Source organism: Primulina huaijiensis, chromosome 11, assembly GCF_012295235.1.
Source record: "Primulina huaijiensis isolate GDHJ02 chromosome 11, ASM1229523v2, whole genome shotgun sequence".
Taxonomy (NCBI): domain Eukaryota; kingdom Viridiplantae; phylum Streptophyta; class Magnoliopsida; order Lamiales; family Gesneriaceae; genus Primulina; species Primulina huaijiensis.
In genome coordinates, this window is record NC_133316.1 from 509,115 (window position 1) to 528,192 (window position 19,078).

General features: G+C 35.4%; 4 protein-coding genes across 6 annotated transcripts; 2 read left to right on the plus strand and 2 right to left on the minus strand.

The window, feature by feature from the left end:
• Positions 1-3,926: 3,926 nt before the first annotated feature.
• LOC140989008 (carotenoid cleavage dioxygenase 8 homolog B, chloroplastic) lies at positions 3,927-7,274 on the plus strand. The gene is made up of 6 exons (XM_073458160.1): positions 3,927-4,309; positions 4,695-5,438; positions 5,528-5,721; positions 6,394-6,583; positions 6,669-6,771; positions 6,898-7,274. Exons 1-6 carry the CDS (start codon positions 4,001-4,003, stop codon positions 7,041-7,043), a joined length of 1,686 nt encoding a protein of 561 aa, XP_073314261.1. The 5' UTR covers positions 3,927-4,000; the 3' UTR covers positions 7,044-7,274.
• Positions 7,275-8,043: 769 nt separating this feature from the next.
• LOC140989009 (uncharacterized) lies at positions 8,044-10,345 on the minus strand. 3 transcript variants are annotated; one of them, XM_073458161.1, is made up of 2 exons: positions 9,404-10,345; positions 8,044-8,405 (listed from the first exon to the last, which is right to left on the minus strand). In XM_073458161.1, the coding sequence occupies exon 1, from the start codon at positions 10,277-10,279 to the stop codon at positions 9,425-9,427; it is 855 nt and encodes a 284-aa protein (XP_073314262.1). In that variant the 5' UTR covers positions 10,280-10,345; the 3' UTR covers positions 8,044-8,405; positions 9,404-9,424. The 3 variants fall into 3 exon arrangements, with proteins under 3 accessions (XP_073314262.1, XP_073314263.1, XP_073314264.1); XM_073458162.1 differs by having other exon boundaries at positions 9,395-10,345; XM_073458163.1 differs by lacking the exon at positions 8,044-8,405 and adding an exon at positions 8,412-9,071.
• A 451-nt stretch (positions 10,346-10,796) lies between these two features.
• Positions 10,797-12,472, plus strand: LOC140988742 (uncharacterized). Its single transcript, XM_073457797.1, has 2 exons — positions 10,797-11,564; positions 11,648-12,472. The coding sequence occupies exons 1-2, from the start codon at positions 10,958-10,960 to the stop codon at positions 12,370-12,372; spliced, it is 1,332 nt and encodes a 443-aa protein (XP_073313898.1). The 5' UTR covers positions 10,797-10,957; the 3' UTR covers positions 12,373-12,472.
• A 4,697-nt stretch (positions 12,473-17,169) lies between these two features.
• Positions 17,170-17,724, minus strand: LOC140987680 (uncharacterized). The gene has a single exon (XM_073456304.1). It carries the CDS (start codon positions 17,722-17,724, stop codon positions 17,170-17,172), a length of 555 nt encoding a protein of 184 aa, XP_073312405.1.
• Between the last annotated feature and the right edge of the window lie 1,354 nt (positions 17,725-19,078).

Below are 19,078 nucleotides of genomic sequence, written 5' to 3' on the forward strand. Positions count from 1 at the left end.
GAATATATAGTATATAGAAATATATTATGGTGGCAGACATGACTTTAACTTTATCAATATTACAGGTCCGATACTATTATATATAATGATAAATCTTATATATTTAAATTAACAACAACAATATATAAATATATATATATATATATAATATTATTATTATTTGTAAGATTCTTATTAAACCACTTTTGAAAAGGGGTATGGACTTGGAAAAAAGAAATATTAGAGAATTGGAAAGCCCCATCATGTCCTTGAGGAAAATGGTCAACATCATCATCATCATTTCTTTGAACATAAAATGAGCCCATTATTATGTAGTATCATAAAAAATATAATATGTTTTATAATTTTAAATATCAGAAAAGATTAAGCTCGGAATTATTAAAAAAAATCCCATAATCCATACGCACAAATGCTTGTTGTTAGTTAATGTCAGTTGTAGTAAAGTTCAAACATATTGGTAAATAATTACATCAAAACTTAAGCAACAGGGTGGTTGGTATTAACGAGTCAAATTTCATATAAGTCGATGCATGCAAGGAACAAATTCTTGTTTGGTTAGTAGCTAAGTTGATATCAATTTAAGCTCATTTTTCAATCTTGAAGGGACTTTCTCAATATAAATCAGGTTATATTAATTCAAATATTTTTTGATAACCTTGTCCCACGTCTTAAAAATCAAATATTTAAAATGAGTTTATAATAGCTTACAATAGACTTCTATAACAACTTGGGTTAATCATTTTCTTAAAAGCGATGACGAATACGAAGTGGCTGCTATAGGGGCCCATTGTGCAGTCATGCAGCCGTGGGCCCGGGCTCGGAGCGTGACATTATTAGCCAAGAAATATACCAAAAATAATAGTCATACACATTTGCAACTTATTGTATTATGTTGTCATACTACGTAGAACACTTTAGTTTAGGGATCATTACATATTTGGTTATGTAATTTGCATATATTTTTTTTGGTTATGTTAATTGTGATTTTGCGTTTTTAGTATCTTAACTTGCATGTTTATTTTTTATTTTTATTTTTATTTTGGTCATGTTAATTATGAATAGCACAAGAAGTACTTGTAAAAAAATCGAAGATTTAAATGCCATTAAACCATGTAAATTAAACGAAACGTAACATTCAATCCCACCACAAAATGAAGGCATGAACGTAAGACAAGTAATTAAATAGGTTAATTTATGATAATTCGTCAACTTCAAAATTGGACATTCTTAAAAATTATTAATTTTGGAATTTAGCAAAATCCTAGAGTTGAAATATGATCATGGGCAGGTAAGAAGATAGTGAAATGTTCCCAAACTTTAATTTATGTTGATAAAGATGTTTATAGTGTAGCTGTAAATATAAATTTTTAACATCTCAATACTACTTTCACTCATGCACAGTTAACCTAACATTCCCTTGTATAAATATGCCTCTTGAGATACTTGAACTCATGACTTCGCTCCGATACCAATTGTTAGGATCAAAACATTTATAATAAGGTAAAAAAACTATATATAGCTGTTAGCCAAGACGCGACTTTATTTTTTATACTTGTGAATCGTCATATTGCACTTACTTGGTTGCTAATGGGTAAGGCTATTAGGCGCATGAGTTCGGGGAGGTGTCTGTCAATCTGATAGTATTGTCTCATATTTCTTAAAAATCAATCTTATCATTCTCATACCGTCGATCATATTCCCAACATTACTTTTATTATATCCCCAATTTCCTTGGAAAAAAAAAAGGTTATTTTTAAGCTGGAGCTGTTTTGGAACTTGACATGGAAGTTGAATGTGCGAATCTTAATCAAGAAATATTTAAAAGAAATAAATAAATAAAAATACAATATCTCATAAAATGACATCCGAGGCATGGAAGCTGGGATTTTTTTGTCTCAAAATTTAAAATATAGAGTTAAAATAATAATATTTACTTCATGTCCGAAAAAACTTAATTTTTGAATAAACAAAATTTTAAAACATAAAGGGTATATTCTACAAGTCGATGCCCGAATCAACAGGGCTAATCTTCAAGAGGGGCGGATTTTTTTTTTAAAATATATGATTTTATATATAACTTTTATTTTAAAATACTTTTGAAATAACAAAATTGCCCTTGATAAAATGCTATTTAGGCTACAGATGTTATTTGCACTCTATTATTATATTTATACTTCATCACATTATTAAAGTTGAGAGGTCTAGTGCAACTAACTTTGACGTCATGGATTAATTTTTATATTACCAAAAATAGAATTCTCAAATTACAAAATTAATCTATTTTTTACTTCATAAGATATATCTGCTTGCACAGAAAATTGTGGGGCGCCCCAGGCATGTGATCGTGTCAAATTTGTGATTAATCTGACTTCTGCGATCAGGTGTTATGCGTCCCGATTCGATCGTTTGTTATAATTCATTTAGTATCAATTCTAAACTAAGAATTTGGTTGATGAATATAGTGAAAATTGCAGAAAAATCAACTAACACCATCAAATTTAATTATGATATTATGAATTTGAACACATTTTTACAAGAAAACTATAATGTTATGCTGAAAAACCAAAGGAATTCAACTACTGGAAATGGAAACGAGCGAACAACTAATTAAGAAAATTTTCAAGAACTTTGTTGAAGTTTTTGGATGAATTTTGTCGAGAAGCTTCTTCTGATCATTGCTACTGGTTTTTTTTCAAATCCTCCTAGCAGTTTTAACCTTCTTCCACAATCATTAATCATGGATCGTGGGTCAACTTCTTGGTCATGCGAGCATCGGTCCTTTAAACCAACCAACTCTTCAAACTTCATGAACTCTAACTCAATGAGCTTTCAATTTTATTCAGGCTTGAAGAATTTGGATCCAACAACATCATACAAATATATAATAGTAAATTTGTAATTTTCACATAAAAGTAACATATCTCGCCAACTTTGCAAAATCTTTAAACTACTAATAATATCACTCCTGCATAAAAAAAAATATTACAATAAACAATTACTTTGCAAATCTGTTGTTCGAAATATCATATTTTCCTTTACTGTCATTGCATAATACTTGAAATATTCCTAAAAAATTGAATCGTAAAGAAATATAACTGAAAAAGGTAACCTAAAGTCATACAAAGTGTCAAACTTTGATAGGGAAAAAAATACCCATTGTGATTAAAGGATCCATTTTTTAGGAAAGTGCCAATGTTTTTACATTTTTTTTATTTTTTGGATCTCACATTTAATTTAATTTAATTTAATTTAATTTAATTGCCCACTAAGCAGGATTAATAATCCAATTCAAACCATAACGTTAGTCTGTCTTCTAGTATCATGGAATTCCACCAATCCAGATTCCACCACGCATCCTTCTACTGTAAGCTTGAATCATAAATATCTAAACCTATACTCAAATAAAAAGTATTTATATTTAATTTTTATTGATATTTACTAGATTATGTACATAAATATATACATGTATATGTTTTCATGTTACACAAAAAAATAACTCTATCACTAAATTAACCTATGATTTGGGGTTGGAATGGTCAGTCTCTTAAACGAAACTATTTAATTATTTGTCACATTTGAGTACGAAATAGACTTCCAAATTTTAGTTAATCAGATAATTTATTAGGGAAAACAATTTTTTGTCCATTAACTTACCTCGTGTGGGGGGTTTTGCAAGTGTTTAAATTTTGGTTTTTTTTACAATAACTATGCTTCTCTTTTTTTTGGCTTTTAGTCAAATTTTCACGAAGTGCTAACGTGATATCTAGAATTATTTAAGTGGTATCGACAATTGTAGACTTATCCGACGTTTTGATCAAAATAGGCAGAAATGCAAAAGGGAACAAGTTATTTTCCCAATTTATAATTATAACTCGAATTGGCTATATTGTAAAAATCTAGCCCACCACCTATATATAAATGTGATTTGAACCTCCATCGTTCCTCACAAGAAAAAAGAGACTCTTTCACGCACACCTCCTCCTTTCAACTCCTAAAATCAATGGCTTCCCTTGTAATATCTACCGTCAATTCGCATTATTATTCGACAAAAAATCAGGTTTCGAATAAATCATATCTGATCAACGATGAATCCACTTTCAAGAAAACAGTTGCAGTTTCTGAGAAAACGATGAAATTAGTTAAACATCGGAGTTTAACTGTTACGAATGTCGCGACAAAACCTCCGGCAGTCGCCCCTCCGACGGAGCAAGTTTGGGGAAATGATCAGAAGCTTGTTGCATGGAGAAGCGTACAGCAGGAGAGATGGGAAGGAGAGCTTGACGTTCAAGGAGAAATCCCCTTATGGCTGGTAAGTAAAAGGAAATAATATATAAATTTCTTTAAAAATTAAGTTTTAATGCGTATTTAATCTCTTGCTTCGAAGCACCAGTTATCTATTGCTATATATTTCATTTAAAATTTTATGTATAAGTATAGATAATATATATTTCTTTCTATTTTTTAAGCAAAAAAAGCTTGTAATTAAGTGAAATAATTTGCAATAATAATATACGTGATCAATCTCTTTAAAAGAACAAACGTAGGCGAAGATTACATGGGATGGCTGATTCGAATTTAATTTATTTTATGCATGTAAAGCCAAATCTATAACCAATACTAGTACAATATTTTATATCACAATGATTAAATTAATTAATTGTTATTATAACAATGATTATGTTTGATCCATGCAGAGTGGAACATACCTAAGGAACGGCCCCGGACTATGGCACATCGGAGACTACGACTTTCGCCACCTCTTCGACGGCTATGCTACCCTCGTCCGCCTCCATTTCGAAAACGGCCGTCTCATAATGGGCCACCGCCAGATCGAGTCTGACGCCTACAAAGCCGCCAAAAAAAACAACAAACTCTGCTACCGTGAATTCTCCGAAGTCCCGAAACCGGACAGCTTCTTATCCTACATAGGGGACCTTGCAAAACTCTTATCCGGCGCTTCTTTGACTGATAACGCCAACACCGGCGTCGTGAAACTCGGAGATGGGCGGGTCGTTTGTCTGACCGAAACCATTAAAGGGTCCATCGTCATTGATCCAGATTCATTGGATACAATCGGGAAATTTGAATACAGCGACAATTTGGGGGGGTTGATTCATTCGGCACATCCCATTGTTACAGATACCGAATTCTTGACGCTGTTGCCTGACTTGATAAATCCCGGGTACTTGGTGGTGAGGATGGATCCGGGTACAAACGAAAGGCGGGTTATCGGTAGGGTCAGTTGTCGGGGCGGGCCAGCACCTGGTTGGGTTCATTCTTTCCCCGTCACCGAGCATTATGTGGTGGTGCCGGAGATGCCGCTGAGGTATTGTGCGCAGAATTTGCTTAAGGCGGAGCCAGCGCCACTCTTCAAGTTCGAGTGGCATCCCAAGTCCAAAGGTTACATGCATGTTATGTGCAAGGCTAGTGGCAAGATTGTGAGTATCTTTCGTCTTTTAATTATATAAAAGAAATTAATAATTTTTTACACCTTTTGATAGAATGTAATCAATTATTTGAAATGAAGGTGGCAAGTGTAGAAGTTCCACTATTCGTGACATTCCATTTCATAAACGCATACGAAGAGAAAGACGAAGAAGGGAGAGTCACGGCCGTAATCGCGGATTGCTGCGAACACAACGCCGACGCAACCATCTTGCAGAAGCTCGTCCTACAAAATCTCCGATCCTTTTCCGGCCAAGATGTCCTACCGGACGCAAGGTAATGTTTAAATGAACGTTATATATATTTCCCAAGAACGTGTGTATATATATTTTTAATTGGTAACTTAAGTTGGATTGACTTCTTGGATTTCGATCATCTAGCTAATTAGTCAAAGTTAAGCTTCAGTACAATTCTTGGTATTTTTTCAAGTTATGTCATATAATATAATATATGAGTGATATATATTATAAAATTGGAAAGTAATAATACAAAATTGCTCACATATAAAATAAAATATAATGGGGTAAATGGCCGGCATAGATTCGTCCAGTTAATTAATAAGTTAATGGACTAATAATGAAAATATTGATTAAAGAGGCCACCACTTTCGATGCAAAATATCAACGGTGAAAGCGACGGGGGCTATTGGATTTGCTGACCCCATACGTAATCTCCCTGCATGCATGGGGTACTTTACTATTATGTAATGCAAGTGATTAAGAAGACGTTACGTGTACGTATTTAATTATACTCGTTACACGATAACTTAATCGAAATTATACAAATTACAAATTTTTAAATCTAATATTTCTTCGTTCTTGATGTCTATTTGCTTTTATATTATTATAATATTCAAAGATTATTCCAATAAGAATTTCAAAGAGTACAAAGTTTACTTTTTATACAATAACATGATATTGATTAATATAAATTAATTGGTTTGAATAGGGTTGGAAGATTCAGAATTCCGATGGATGGAAGCCCATATGGAAGTCTAGAGGCAGCTTTAGAACCAAATGAACATGGGAAAGGGATGGATATGTGCAGTATAAATCCTAATTATTTGGGCAAGAAATATAGATATGCCTACGCTTGTGGTGCTCAAAGACCTTGCAACTTCCCCAACACTCTTACAAAGGTCAGGTTTTTATTTCACAGTGGCATGCTACAGATCATATTTCCTCTGGATATTTAGCTCATTTTTGCGATATTTGGATGTTCAGATTGACTTGGTGGAGAAGAAGGCAAAGAACTGGCTCGACGAGGGTTCCATACCCTCTGAACCTTTCTTTGTAGCTCGGCCCGGTGCGACAGAGGAAGATGATGGTGAGACAAATCTTGTTTTGTGTATTCTTCATGTTTTTGACACATACATTCGAGTATATGAATATATCTTGAAAAAACATTCGGCCGAATTCTTATGACAAAAACTGTTAAACGTGCCCCGAATAGGAGTCGTCATCTCAATGATCAGCGACAAAAACGGGGAAGGATATGCTTTACTACTCGATGGATCAACATTTGAAGAAATCGCCCGAGCAAAATTCCCGTACGGTCTTCCATATGGATTGCATGGATGTTGGGTTCCGAAGACATGAGAATGAACTTGGGAAAAATACTCATGGCATAGTACACTTATTGTGTCTCGTTCATCCATGTGTTTGTAGTTTGAATCACAGTTTATTAAATTTTACCACGTTGCAGATCGATATGTACGTAAGTTCCATATGTAAGTCGTTCCGAAATCGGTGTCGTCATCATAAATACTAAGATGTAAGAAGGGTCAAACGCAATGCATGCAGTATAGGCACCAGGCAGCACTTGTTCTATATCTTCTCCTAGGAATATTTTGTTGTACGTAAATTTCATATTTACGATAGCAAAAGTATATTGCTTATTCCAAAGAGACTGGCACACTATCCTTTAATGTTCCTCCCCCCTTTCCATGCATGTCTGTGATAAAGATTTCATCTATGAGATAGAGATAAACGTAATACAGGAAATCAGAGAGATTTGTTGTTAATATGAGCAAGGGTTTTAATGACTAGTAAAGCACAATCATCAAAATATGATTCTCGAGTCATACTACATACATTTTAAAAGATCTAATTAGCAACGTTATAAGACTCATAACATCAATCACTGGATCCTACAAATACCACTTCTGTTCCGGGGCATTCAAGAAGATAAATGTATGAAACGAATGCGGGGAACTATAAAAGAAGGAAACAACACGAGGGGCATAGCAGGGAGTCACAAGTGTTTGTTTTGGCAGCCATGTAGCACTTGGTCAATTGGGGTCTGGAAATATTTTGCAACAAGAAACCTTTCTTCCCATATATACAAATTCTACCACAAATACAGATCATTAAAATTAAAACACTAATAGAATATGTAGAGCAACTGGAATATTATGAATCCTAGGACAGATTAATCACAAGGTGGACATAATTTGGCATGTCCAAACATTCGTTTGAGTATATGAATACCTACTTGTGGATGGAACTTCTACTTATACAGGAAACGACAATTTGTTGCCTACAATGTCCCGGTAAGGCAACACATTAGTTGCATGATCAAATAGACTGATTTCATCCATAAGAAAAAACCATAACATATCACCTGTAACTAGCGTGAGAACATGTGGTCAGTGATGGAAGGTAAATTTTAAGTATCTGCACCCATCATCCATGTGAACAAACAGTATCACAGTTCAAATCCAGCAGAAGGAAATCTATTTTGATTGTTATACTGTGAAAGTCCGCATCAGAGGAGACCCATAATTCATAAAACAAATCATCTCATTAGTACAAAAAACAAACCATAACAGGTCCAAACTACCCATGGTAATGCTTCGTGTGACAATCTTTACGGAACTCGAACCACCAAACTCGAGAAAGCTCTGGGAGAATATGAGATCAACCTTTCAGATGTCCATGATGCGTTCGATCAGAATGAACCTAATATACAAGTCATCTAATAAAATCACAGCAAAACTGAAACTGCTGATATCGGTGCTACAATAAAAGGAAGTGATACAATAAAGCAGCTTGATGCATTTACATCAGAACAACGATCAACTCATACCAGCACATATACTTGTGTTTACACTACAACAATGAAGGGTGCAGCTATGGGACGATGCAGGTTCATACATAATAACATAAATGATCTTGAACAAAAAAATGATAATAATATATCAAATTAACCATTGAAAAATAACAATATATCTTGATACTTTTAGGAATACACTTTTTTTAAATTATTGATTATTGATATTTCATATTTTTCTTAGTATGTGGGAGAAGGCCGAAGGGTAGGTGTAGCTAATGGGAAATCATGGAAACAGGGAGAAGACAAGAGAATTGATATGTGACAGATGGAAAAAACTTAAATAAATATGTATCATGGAAAGCTCAAGGAGACACATTATCATCTCTTAAGAAAGAGCACAATTTTTCTAAAGGAGACTCAAATTCAATCACCATCTTCAACCAACTTTTGAGTAGCGCTGAACACAGTAATTACTGGAAATCTTGAAATTTTTTTCATTTCCAGGGTTAGTACTTTCCCCACGTCTGGATTTGAGGAATAAATTGTCATTTTCACTGCGCCAGAGTCCGGCTCTGGTAATGAGTCCAACGACAAATGACTTGTAAAACTAGAAATACAATACTAAAGCAAGTAAATAAAGGCAACGGATTCTGTGTTAAATTTATATCGTAAGAGGTGAAAAGAACGACCAATTTCATTTCATGTTTGCTGATGTTAATGGAGACAGGTTGCAGCTTAGTGATAGATAGCTGCTTTCATATATAGCCCAAATGAAGCAATTTTATAGAACTGACCCAAAGTCAAATTGCCCCCCAATTCAAGCATTAAACAAACAAGTAACACAATTTCAAGAAAAAACAATTCGGACGCAGCATTCTCAAGACATTTGGAAAACTTGACTCACCTAAGGAAATCACAACTGCCATCACTGCTGCTGATGCTGTGACGGGGCATTTGGGGGAGGGGGCATTCCAGCCCTTGGGGGACCAAACATAGGAACCTGCCCGCCCGGAGGAGGTGGCATTCCAGGTCTTGGAGGCTGCTGCCCAGAAGGCGGAGCTCCAGGCATCCCAGGTCTTGGTGGTCCCTGCAGTGGCGGAGGGCCCCTCATCATCTGAGGGAGCGGCATCATTGGAGGCCTCTGTCCAAACTGTGGAGGTGGAGCAAACTGACCAGGTGGAGCACCAAGCCTGAATTGCGGAGGAGGCGGCATAGGTGCCCCCGGCATTCCTGGCATCCCCGGCCTCATAGGAAACCCTCCTGGGGGAGGCACAGTAGGGGGACGTACCACCGGAGGCTGTGGTGGGTAAGACATCGGCGGCATAGAAATCTGCGGCGGGCGTGAAATCTGGGGTTGCATCATCCCGGGAGCTGGTCCACCAACGCCCCTAACGGGCCCAGCAAGTCCAGGCTGAGCTTGCATCAACGGTCCCGTAGTAACACCTCTGCCAGCAGCACGCCCAATTCCAGGACCAGAAACAGCATTAGCGGAGTTTGACTTAACGCGAGACTCGTCGGGTGGCGGAGGGCCCTCGACTTGAAGTGCAATGACTTCTTCACCACGGAGAAGCACGAGGCCAAGCGTACGACGGTCTTCGCGTTCTTCCTTGGATCCCTTAGTCGGGGGAAGTTTACGAAACTCTTCGCAATCACCAAGAACGAGATTCATGTGCCGATCAAACGCCATAAATTTCCCCACCAGCTGACGGCCGTCTTGTATCGTCACGCGCATGCGATAATTTATGTATTGAAGCATTTTTGAACTCTTGGACATCGACATTGCAGCAGCTCTGCGAGTCAGTGAGAAACGAGGGGTTTCAAATGTCGCTAGAATCGCTCTGCTTGAGTTCTTTGAAGAGACACTTTTTACTCTAATAATAATGTATTTATTGTCATTATTCTTAATTTATTTGTACAAATATTTTTAAAGAATTAAAATTCCATATTTTGCAGTCTTAAACCCAAATATGGTTTCAGAACAATAATTACTTGAATCATTTTTATATTTAAAGAAACATGATAATCTCATTAATTATGTTAATGCACGCGAGAATATAAATTCGGGAAAAAAAAATTAAATGTTGCATAAGTTAGACCTGTTTGCTTTTGATATACGTGAATTATTGGAGTTGCATGCATAATTTAGACCGGTTTGATTTTGATTACAATGCACTTAAAGTTGTTCTTTTTCTTAAAAAGAAAATTAGATAAATTTATATTAAATGAAACTCTAATGGAATCGTAAAATAATTATACAGCTAATTAAGTCATGGTTGAAGCAAAGAGGGTTGACTTGGGCATTTTTAAGGAAAGCCAACGTGAAACCTCAAAATGAATGAGCTAGATTCATGCTTACGTGACCTTAACATTCATACCCACAACTCTATAAAAACTGACTATGTATAACAAAGGTTGAGCAAGAATCGATCCCCACAGCCCTCAGAAATCATTCAAGTTCATGGCGCGATTGTTTCTACTTGCCCTCCTATTTTTGACGGTGATCGCCATAGAGGGGGCGCCGGCTCCCAATAACAAGAAGGTCAAGTGTAAGGAGAACAAGTTATACCCGCAATGTGCACGAAGGGAAGATCTTTTCTGTCCCGATTCGTGTCCACGAGACTGTGCAGTCGAGTGCCGTTCATGCCAACCAGTTTGTCTCCCGCCGTCGCCGCCCAAGCCTAGTAAGGTCAAGTGTGTGGACGGGCCCAAAAAATGCAAGAACTTGTTGTGCCCAGCTTCTTGCCCCGAGACTTGTGTGGCTAACTGTGCTGCCTGCCAAGCAGTTTGCCCACCTCCCCCACCACCATCAGTTGCGACTCCTAGCCCACCACCACCACCACCACCGGTTGTGACTAGTAGCTCACCTCCACCACCGCCGGCAATTTCCACCCCATTGCCACCTACTCCCTACATCCCACCTCCACCAGACAGCTCGGAGGCTGCAGGTGGGAAGAGGGTCCGTTGCAAAAGCAAGTTATTCCCAGACTGCAAAGAAGAACACCGTTGTCCAGCCGCGTGTCCTGATCGTTGTGAGGTTAATTGTGTCACTTGCAGCCCCGTGTGCGGTGAGTTTAAAGAATACAAATACGAAATGGTTCAACTTCTCAGAAGTATGATAACCTTCTTTCTCTTCTTTTCTTCTAAACAGAGTGCAATATGCCTGGAGCCGTGTGTCAAGACCCGAGATTCATCGGTGCCGATGGATTAACGTTCTACTTCCATGGAAAAAAGGACAAAGACTTCTGCCTAGTTTCGGACACCAACCTACACATCAACGCACATTTCATCGGCAGAAGAAACATCAAAATGGGAAGGGACTTCACATGGGTCCATTCCCTCGGAATTCTATTCGAAAACCATCAAATCTACGTTGGGGCCAAGAAGACAGCGACATGGGACAACACTAAAGACCGGTTAAATCTCTCATTTGATGGGCAACCCGTTTATATAACCGAAGGAGAGGGCGTGAAGTGGCAACCAAACTCAGCACCTGGCATCAGAATCACACGAACCCGGATCACAAATGCGGTTGTAATCGAAGTTGAAGGCAACTTCCGGATCAAAGCCACAGTCGTGCCTATCACAAAGCAAGAATCACAAATTCACAAATACAACATCACAGACGACGATTGCTTTGCTCATCTGGACCTGGGATTCAAATTTTACTCGTTGAGCGGGGACGTGACGGGTGTTTTGGGCCAAACATACGCAAGCAACTATGTAAGCAGAGTTAAGATGGGAATCGACATGCCGGTTTTGGGCGGAGACAGGGAATTTGGCTCTTCGAGTGTATTCTCTACGGACTGTGCTGCTGCAAGATTCAGATATGGGAGACAAGAAAGTCCTCGGAAAGATTATAAGTCTGCAAAGTAGAAATGTCCCAGAAATTTGTTGATCAAGTATTATGTGAAATTATACAAGTACGTGTCTGATTTGATCATAAAATAATTAAGCTTCTTCTATTGGCTGCAAAATCAAATATGGAACATCAACAAAGGGCCTTTCATGGTTGAAACAAACAACTATTTTTGGCAAGTAGTCCATATGTTGTTACCTCTTAATTCATTATAGCTCATCCAGAACTGTGTAAATAACCGGAATCAGAGAAAAACCGATGGTTAATCAAATCTAAATTATTCAAATAGTGAAAGTCAAGTTCCGGAGTTAAACAAGTAGATGCAAATCACTCCAAGAAATAGGCTACAATTTCGAGAATAAAAGTTTCCCTTTGTCCATTTCAAATTTTCCAGAATTACGTACACAAATGGGATGAAAATGATTAAATGAAGGAATGACAAATTGGTACCAAACCAAAGATAATGGGATAAAATAATATTTCGATTTCTTAATAGAAAAATACGACTAATCCAACGTTATAGTCTGAAATCCATATTCCAGACACTGGTATAAGTGATAAGGAAATGTTAGTAAAACTATTACATATAAGAAAAAAACATACAACCTCGAGAAGATATCATCGTTGACAGGAAGAACAGTGGTACACTCAACTTCGATAGACCCGTACGTATTCATCAAAAGTTCAGCGAAGACCAATCAAGCATACAAATGAAGTTGCAAATAGACTTTGATTTGTTCGCAACTGTTTATATAAAATATAAAAATTAAACTCTACCATCGTTTCAATATGTTGTTGGGTTAACTGACAATGATGAAGAATAGTGACTTTTAATTCCAAGAACAAGATAATTTCATATAGCCATTGGAAATTTGAGATGATTGGATTATTGTGTTGTGAAAGTGTTTGATGTGATGGACGTAAAAAAATACTTTCAGAGCATTTGAAAAAAAAAAGCTATAAGTGGAGTGGTACAAGATCATACGAGAAATAAAGTTGAGGAAGATCCTAAGCTAAAGAGTACATAACTCTATAGGAGGCTTTGTATGACGCTCATAAGACTAGCAACCAAAGCATCCGTCCACCCATCAACGTTCTCTTTGGTGTATAGTTCGGCTTGGGATCTAACAAAGCAGGTCATGGAAAAAATTGGTGTGAAAACAATGACGATGTCAGGACATAATCAACAAGACCTTCCATGACACAAGCAAAGGGATTCAAGAGGTGAATTGATGTGAAAAAATCAAGACTATTGAAGACTTGAGTAGAACTTTAATAAAACGAATTTGAGTGTCAATGTATATAGTATTGATACTTATGAGTATAACTTCAATTCAAAATGAATTTGAGAGTCAAGGTATATATAGTATTGATACTTATGAAAGACAAATTATATAGATTCAATTTTTTTTATAATGATTGTAAGATATTGGAACACACAATGAACTGTCTGTATCTTGTTCAGCACCTCCGGTACCTCATGATGTCTTGAAACAACTGTAAGGAATATGTTGTTTGACAGTTATGAATAAATACGTAAACAGCAATTAAAATAGCAACTTTGTGTTTTATCAGAATTAGGTGTTGTGACAGATGTTACAACATCTCGGACAACATGCAGCGGAATATTAACTTTTATAACACAAATCGACTTTAAATAAATAAACGGACAAGATTAAATATGCACAAGTATAAATATTTATGCAGTGCCTTATGGCAAAAATTAATCACTATAAACCAAATTGTTTACACAAAAACCTATCACTAGTGATTTTTACGAAAATCAATTTCCTCAACACTTTGAGAAAATAAAGCTTTCTAAAACAAATAACCAGAATAAAAACTAAAACAAGAAAGCTAAAAACGTGAGCCAAAAGAGAATCCACGAAAAATGATCTTCAGCCAACTTCTTCACAGATATTGTCTGCAGATATTCCCAACACTCAAGGCAACACGCGATCACCACTCTTCAAGACCAGCACGATCCTTGAAGAATTATTTCTTTGATATTCTCGGCATGCACAAGCGTGTGTATGACTATTCTCAATGAAGAAGCCGAGAGGGGAGAGAAACCCAATGATGTCCTTGATCTCTTATTTATAGATGTAGACTTTTATCTCCACAAGGAAATCTATAACATAAGGAAAGTAAGAGTTTTATTAAAAATAAACTCTATTTAACCATTGGTATCATATCTCTTTAAATCATTCCAATAAATAACATATCTAGACTACTTTTGAATGATTATATCCTTATCTAAGAAAGGCAAAATCACATAAAATAATTTACTCAATCAAATCAACAAGGAAAAATATTTTTAGAGAAATAATTAAAAATATAGAGAATTATAACAATTAAAATCGAGAATATTAATTCTCTTCAACAACAAAAAGTGAATTCAAATTATCTTAATTCTTGTTGGTATGAACTTTGGATGATGTCTTGAATAAATTTGAATTGTAAAATGTTAAGCCTAATAAAAAAAACTCCCAAAAGGGGAATGTTATTGTTATAATATGTATTTTTATGTAGTCACCACTCGACCATCCTCATTATTCTCTTGAACACATGTATTTTAATGGAGACATCATATACACATTCTTGATTGGTTCTCTTTTTAAAAGGTATAATGTTGTTAATTGAATAAAAGCTCTAAATGTATGAATTATTTATTTGGCATATATTTTGATTTTTATGAGTTTGGCTTATATCCTAATCTTTATCATTTTAGGTTTCTGCCTAGTTTTTAGAACCGCGAACGAAGTTTATGGCATGAACTTATGTATTTGGACATGGAATACTGTGTCCAATTGATACTGAACTAAGTTGCACGTTATTGACATATTGACATTCTTTATAGCTAAAAAAGTTAGTTCAGATTTAAAATGAATGGCATATACTATTATTAGATTTATATTTTTTTTTCTTCTTGTTAAGGTGACTGTGTAATTTCAAGTTATCCGTAGCGATTGCAAATTTATATTGTAGACAAAGTATAAAAATCATGCATGTATGCAAAGTGCATTTTTTAAAACAATATATTGTCTTATAATTGTATTGATAATTTATGATAAAATTATTTAGGTATTGATGGTCTAACTAGTTTATAAAAATGTTTACAAACATTTATTCATATTATATCGTCGGGCATGATAAATATATACAATAATCATAGATTTAAAAATAAACAAATAGAAAATAAATTAAATACTATTTACTATAATTTAAAAAGAATAAAATTGCGAATCTAGCTCAAAAATCCAAGTTTTCATTTTCGACGATTATAATTTTTTAGTATATAATTGTCTATATTGAGTAGAGTAATTGAAATGTGATGTTTGTGTTGTTTTACAGTTTAAAAGATTTTGAATTGCGTCGTTTTTACAGTTATAGTTTTTGGTAAATCGGCAACCATTCAATCCTACTATTGGTATCAGAGCAAATCATGTGTTCAAGTAGTTTTCATGCGTCAAACTGCTGTCGTTGTACTTTTTGATCTGGCTGGCTAGATGGGTCGTAAAAGAGTGACGTCAGATTTTAACAGGTAATACTATCTATGCTGGAGACAGAGCTGACGATAGGGAAAAAGTAACAATGATCCATAAGGGATATGAGATAGTATCAACCGATAGACACGCACCTCCTCAGAATCATGGGTCTAACAGCCTGATCAATTAGCATCCAAGTAGTTGCACTATGCGAAATCACAAGTATAAGAAAATAAAATTGCATCTTGGCTAACAACTATAATTTTTGATCTAGTGGTAAACGTTTGATCCTGACAATTGATATCAGAACCAATGTCATGAGTTCGATTCTCATTGATTGCAAGAAGAGCAATTACTGGGAGAGATATTATTGAGTGCAATAATTGTTCCTGTTGGATGGACCAATCGAAATGTGTGTGTGGTGATGTACAACTTAAAAGATTTAAGTTGTATCCTTGTCACCAACTATAACTTTTAATAAAATAAAACTCTCAAAGTTGCATCATTGTTACCAACTATAACTTTTGATAAAATAAAACTCTCAATCATATTATAAGTGTGGATGAAAACTGCTTTAACCTAATTTGAAGTAGCCTTTTCTAATTCATATTACATGTTTAAATAATATTTAGTTTAATTAATTATGGTCTAAATCTACCCACATGGATTGGCAGGATTGCTACACGGAAAAGGTAGGAAACAAATATTGAAAGAAAAAAAAAAGAAATAGAGAAACAAAAGAAAAAATTAAGTCTTATTTTATCTCTATCTTGACCCAACACCAAGAAGATAAAAATAGCAAGAGAAAAAGAAAAATAAAAGAGAGAACGACGAATAACCTTTGTATGTAAAAACCCCAGCAAGATTGACAAATATTTGGGTTTACAAACATCATTTAGATTACAAAAACATAGAGAGAAGAAAGACACTATTGACTTAAATTACATAGCAGATTGGAGAATGAAATTTGAAGTGTCCTAGCCCAAAAATTGGCAGAGTTTTGGTACGAGAATAATGACAGAATGGTTCTAGTTTCTAATTCTACCAATACATAGACTACCATAAGATGGAAAAATCTATCTATATATATATACTAGTACCACCTTGGACAGAGGATAATTTGCTTCGAAATCCAGCTCGGAAAAGTGTGAGATCTCAATTCCATCATGAAATGATATATAAACCAGAAGTTGGTGAAGGCCTGCTGTAAATGAATAAAGAAAAGATATATCTAGAGATTTAACACTATCATACAACTATAGATAGTAGTAGCATACCCTGTTAATAATCTACACAAAATCAGTAATCTAAAGATAATGTTAAATGTTAGTTTCCATTGTAATAATCCGGAATACAACTGGAGCTCCTAGTGATGCCATTTTTGTTCTGTGATGCAGAACTCTTGTCCCTAGGGCCAAGAGATTTGGCCCTGTTCTTCTTGAACATCTCTCTCATGGCTTCAGCTTGGCAAAGCACAGGGTATGCCCTGCCGAGGCGATTGAACCTTGCACAAGTGTAGACATGGGCCCGCAAAGCCTCCTCTAGTTTCCCGCCATTCTTTTCCATCTCTTCTTTCACAGCCTCTGAGCAAAGCCCACAAACCATGAGCCCGGAGAACTTTTCACGCACCCTTTTCACGTACTCGGGAGTGCACTCCTCGCACACACCGCAGCCCTCGCACTTGGCATCCTCTACCTCCGATATGGATGATAGGTTGTCCTTGCTTGTGTTTGAGTTTAAGGTTTCTTGGTTTATGAGTTCGAGTGAAATATCCGACAAAGTTCGACGTAAGGTTTCCATCGAGAAGCTGGAGGATTTTGGAGTAACGACGTTGTTTTTTGTGAAGTTTTCACCAAATGTGATGTCCCTATGAGGGGCCATTATGAGATTGTTTGAATGTGGAGATGTTGCTCTTAATTTATAGGGATTAGAGTGTGTGGACAATAGGAGTTTGGACTCAATTATTTTGTTTGTTTTATTTAGTCATAAATTACTCTCCATCAAATACTACTAAGAAAAATAAAATTCTCTCTTCAATTTTATATATTGGAACTCACACAAAATATAAACTACTTTTTTTCTATGTTTCTATTAATGTAAATCAATGTTTATAACAATCTATTTTCGTGTTTGTTTTTGTATAGGTAAAAAAAATGTATCTTTATCTTAAGAGTTTCATGTCCGAAAATTGTATGTACTCTCACTGACATGCAAATAAGTTAATGGATTCTTTGAATTGTGATAGTTTTGTTTATTCACGGGACATCATGCATGTTGCATCCATGAACACAAACCTTTGATGAAAAAGTACATGACATGACATCAAATTCTTGTTTTCTTTCTTTTTTTAATTTTTACTTTTCTTGTGTAAACAAATGCAAACACCAAACACCATCACGAGAAAGCAATCAAAGCCCAACAATATATTAGAAAAAGGATCGATACATATATATGTTGTGTGACAATATATATATGTATATAATTAAGTTACGAAGCATCAAATCAATTCACATGAATCTTGGACTTGAGCTGAAAGAGAGTAGTACGTGGCTTTTAAGTTTGTTTCTCAGTGATGATGAATCGATGCATTGCATAGATAGCTAGTTTTTATGTATCACTACTGCGGCTTTGTATTCTACTCATGTGTTGTAATCCGGGTTGGGGACGTGCAATGTATTAGTTTGCAAATAACATTTAAACAACAATTTTGTTTTTTTTTTAAAATCTTAGTCAACGATTATAACTATTTCTTCATTCAAATAGATTGGTTGCAATACTATATAATTCTTATGCTTTTGTCATTCTATAGGAATATTTCTGGTTTTAGTCATGAATATATATATAGTAAAGTTAATACTGATTACAGTACCCCTGCTCTTGGACGTACGGGAGCGAGGGCCTGAGATCTGCTTGAGTCCACCACCGGAGCCGGAGGGTTATTTTCAAAAACAAGAATCACCGTATGGAGATCTGTTCCGGCCCCTAATTAGTGGCTAGGACAGAATTTGTTAATTGAAATACGATACGCACGGTCCCAAATTTGAGTTTCTAACAGATTTATTATCAATTATCAGATTTTATGAATCACGAGCTTGATATAAGACTGATTCTGCGAAAAATAAAACATTGATTGATTATTCATATTTATATTATTTTATGTTTAACTCAGATTCTTCAAAAGATTAGTGTCGTATAATATTGTTTTATCTAAATATATTGATTTCTCATCCTTGTA

Coding starts and splice junctions, on each gene's coding strand:
- LOC140989009 (XM_073458161.1), bottom strand. CDS start 10,279: ATGTCGATGTCCAAGAGTTCAAAAATGCTTCAATACATAAATTATCGC.
- LOC140988742 (XM_073457797.1), top strand. CDS start 10,958: ATGGCGCGATTGTTTCTACTTGCCCTCCTATTTTTGACGGTGATCGCC. Junction 11,565..11,647: donor CACTTGCAGCCCCGTGTGCG/GTGAGTTTAAAG, acceptor TCTTCTAAACAG/AGTGCAATATGCCTGGAGCC.
- LOC140989008 (XM_073458160.1), top strand. CDS start 4,001: ATGGCTTCCCTTGTAATATCTACCGTCAATTCGCATTATTATTCGACA. Junction 4,310..4,694: donor GAGAAATCCCCTTATGGCTG/GTAAGTAAAAGG, acceptor TGATCCATGCAG/AGTGGAACATACCTAAGGAA. Junction 6,584..6,668: donor TCCCCAACACTCTTACAAAG/GTCAGGTTTTTA, acceptor TTGGATGTTCAG/ATTGACTTGGTGGAGAAGAA.
- LOC140987680 (XM_073456304.1), bottom strand. CDS start 17,724: ATGGCCCCTCATAGGGACATCACATTTGGTGAAAACTTCACAAAAAAC.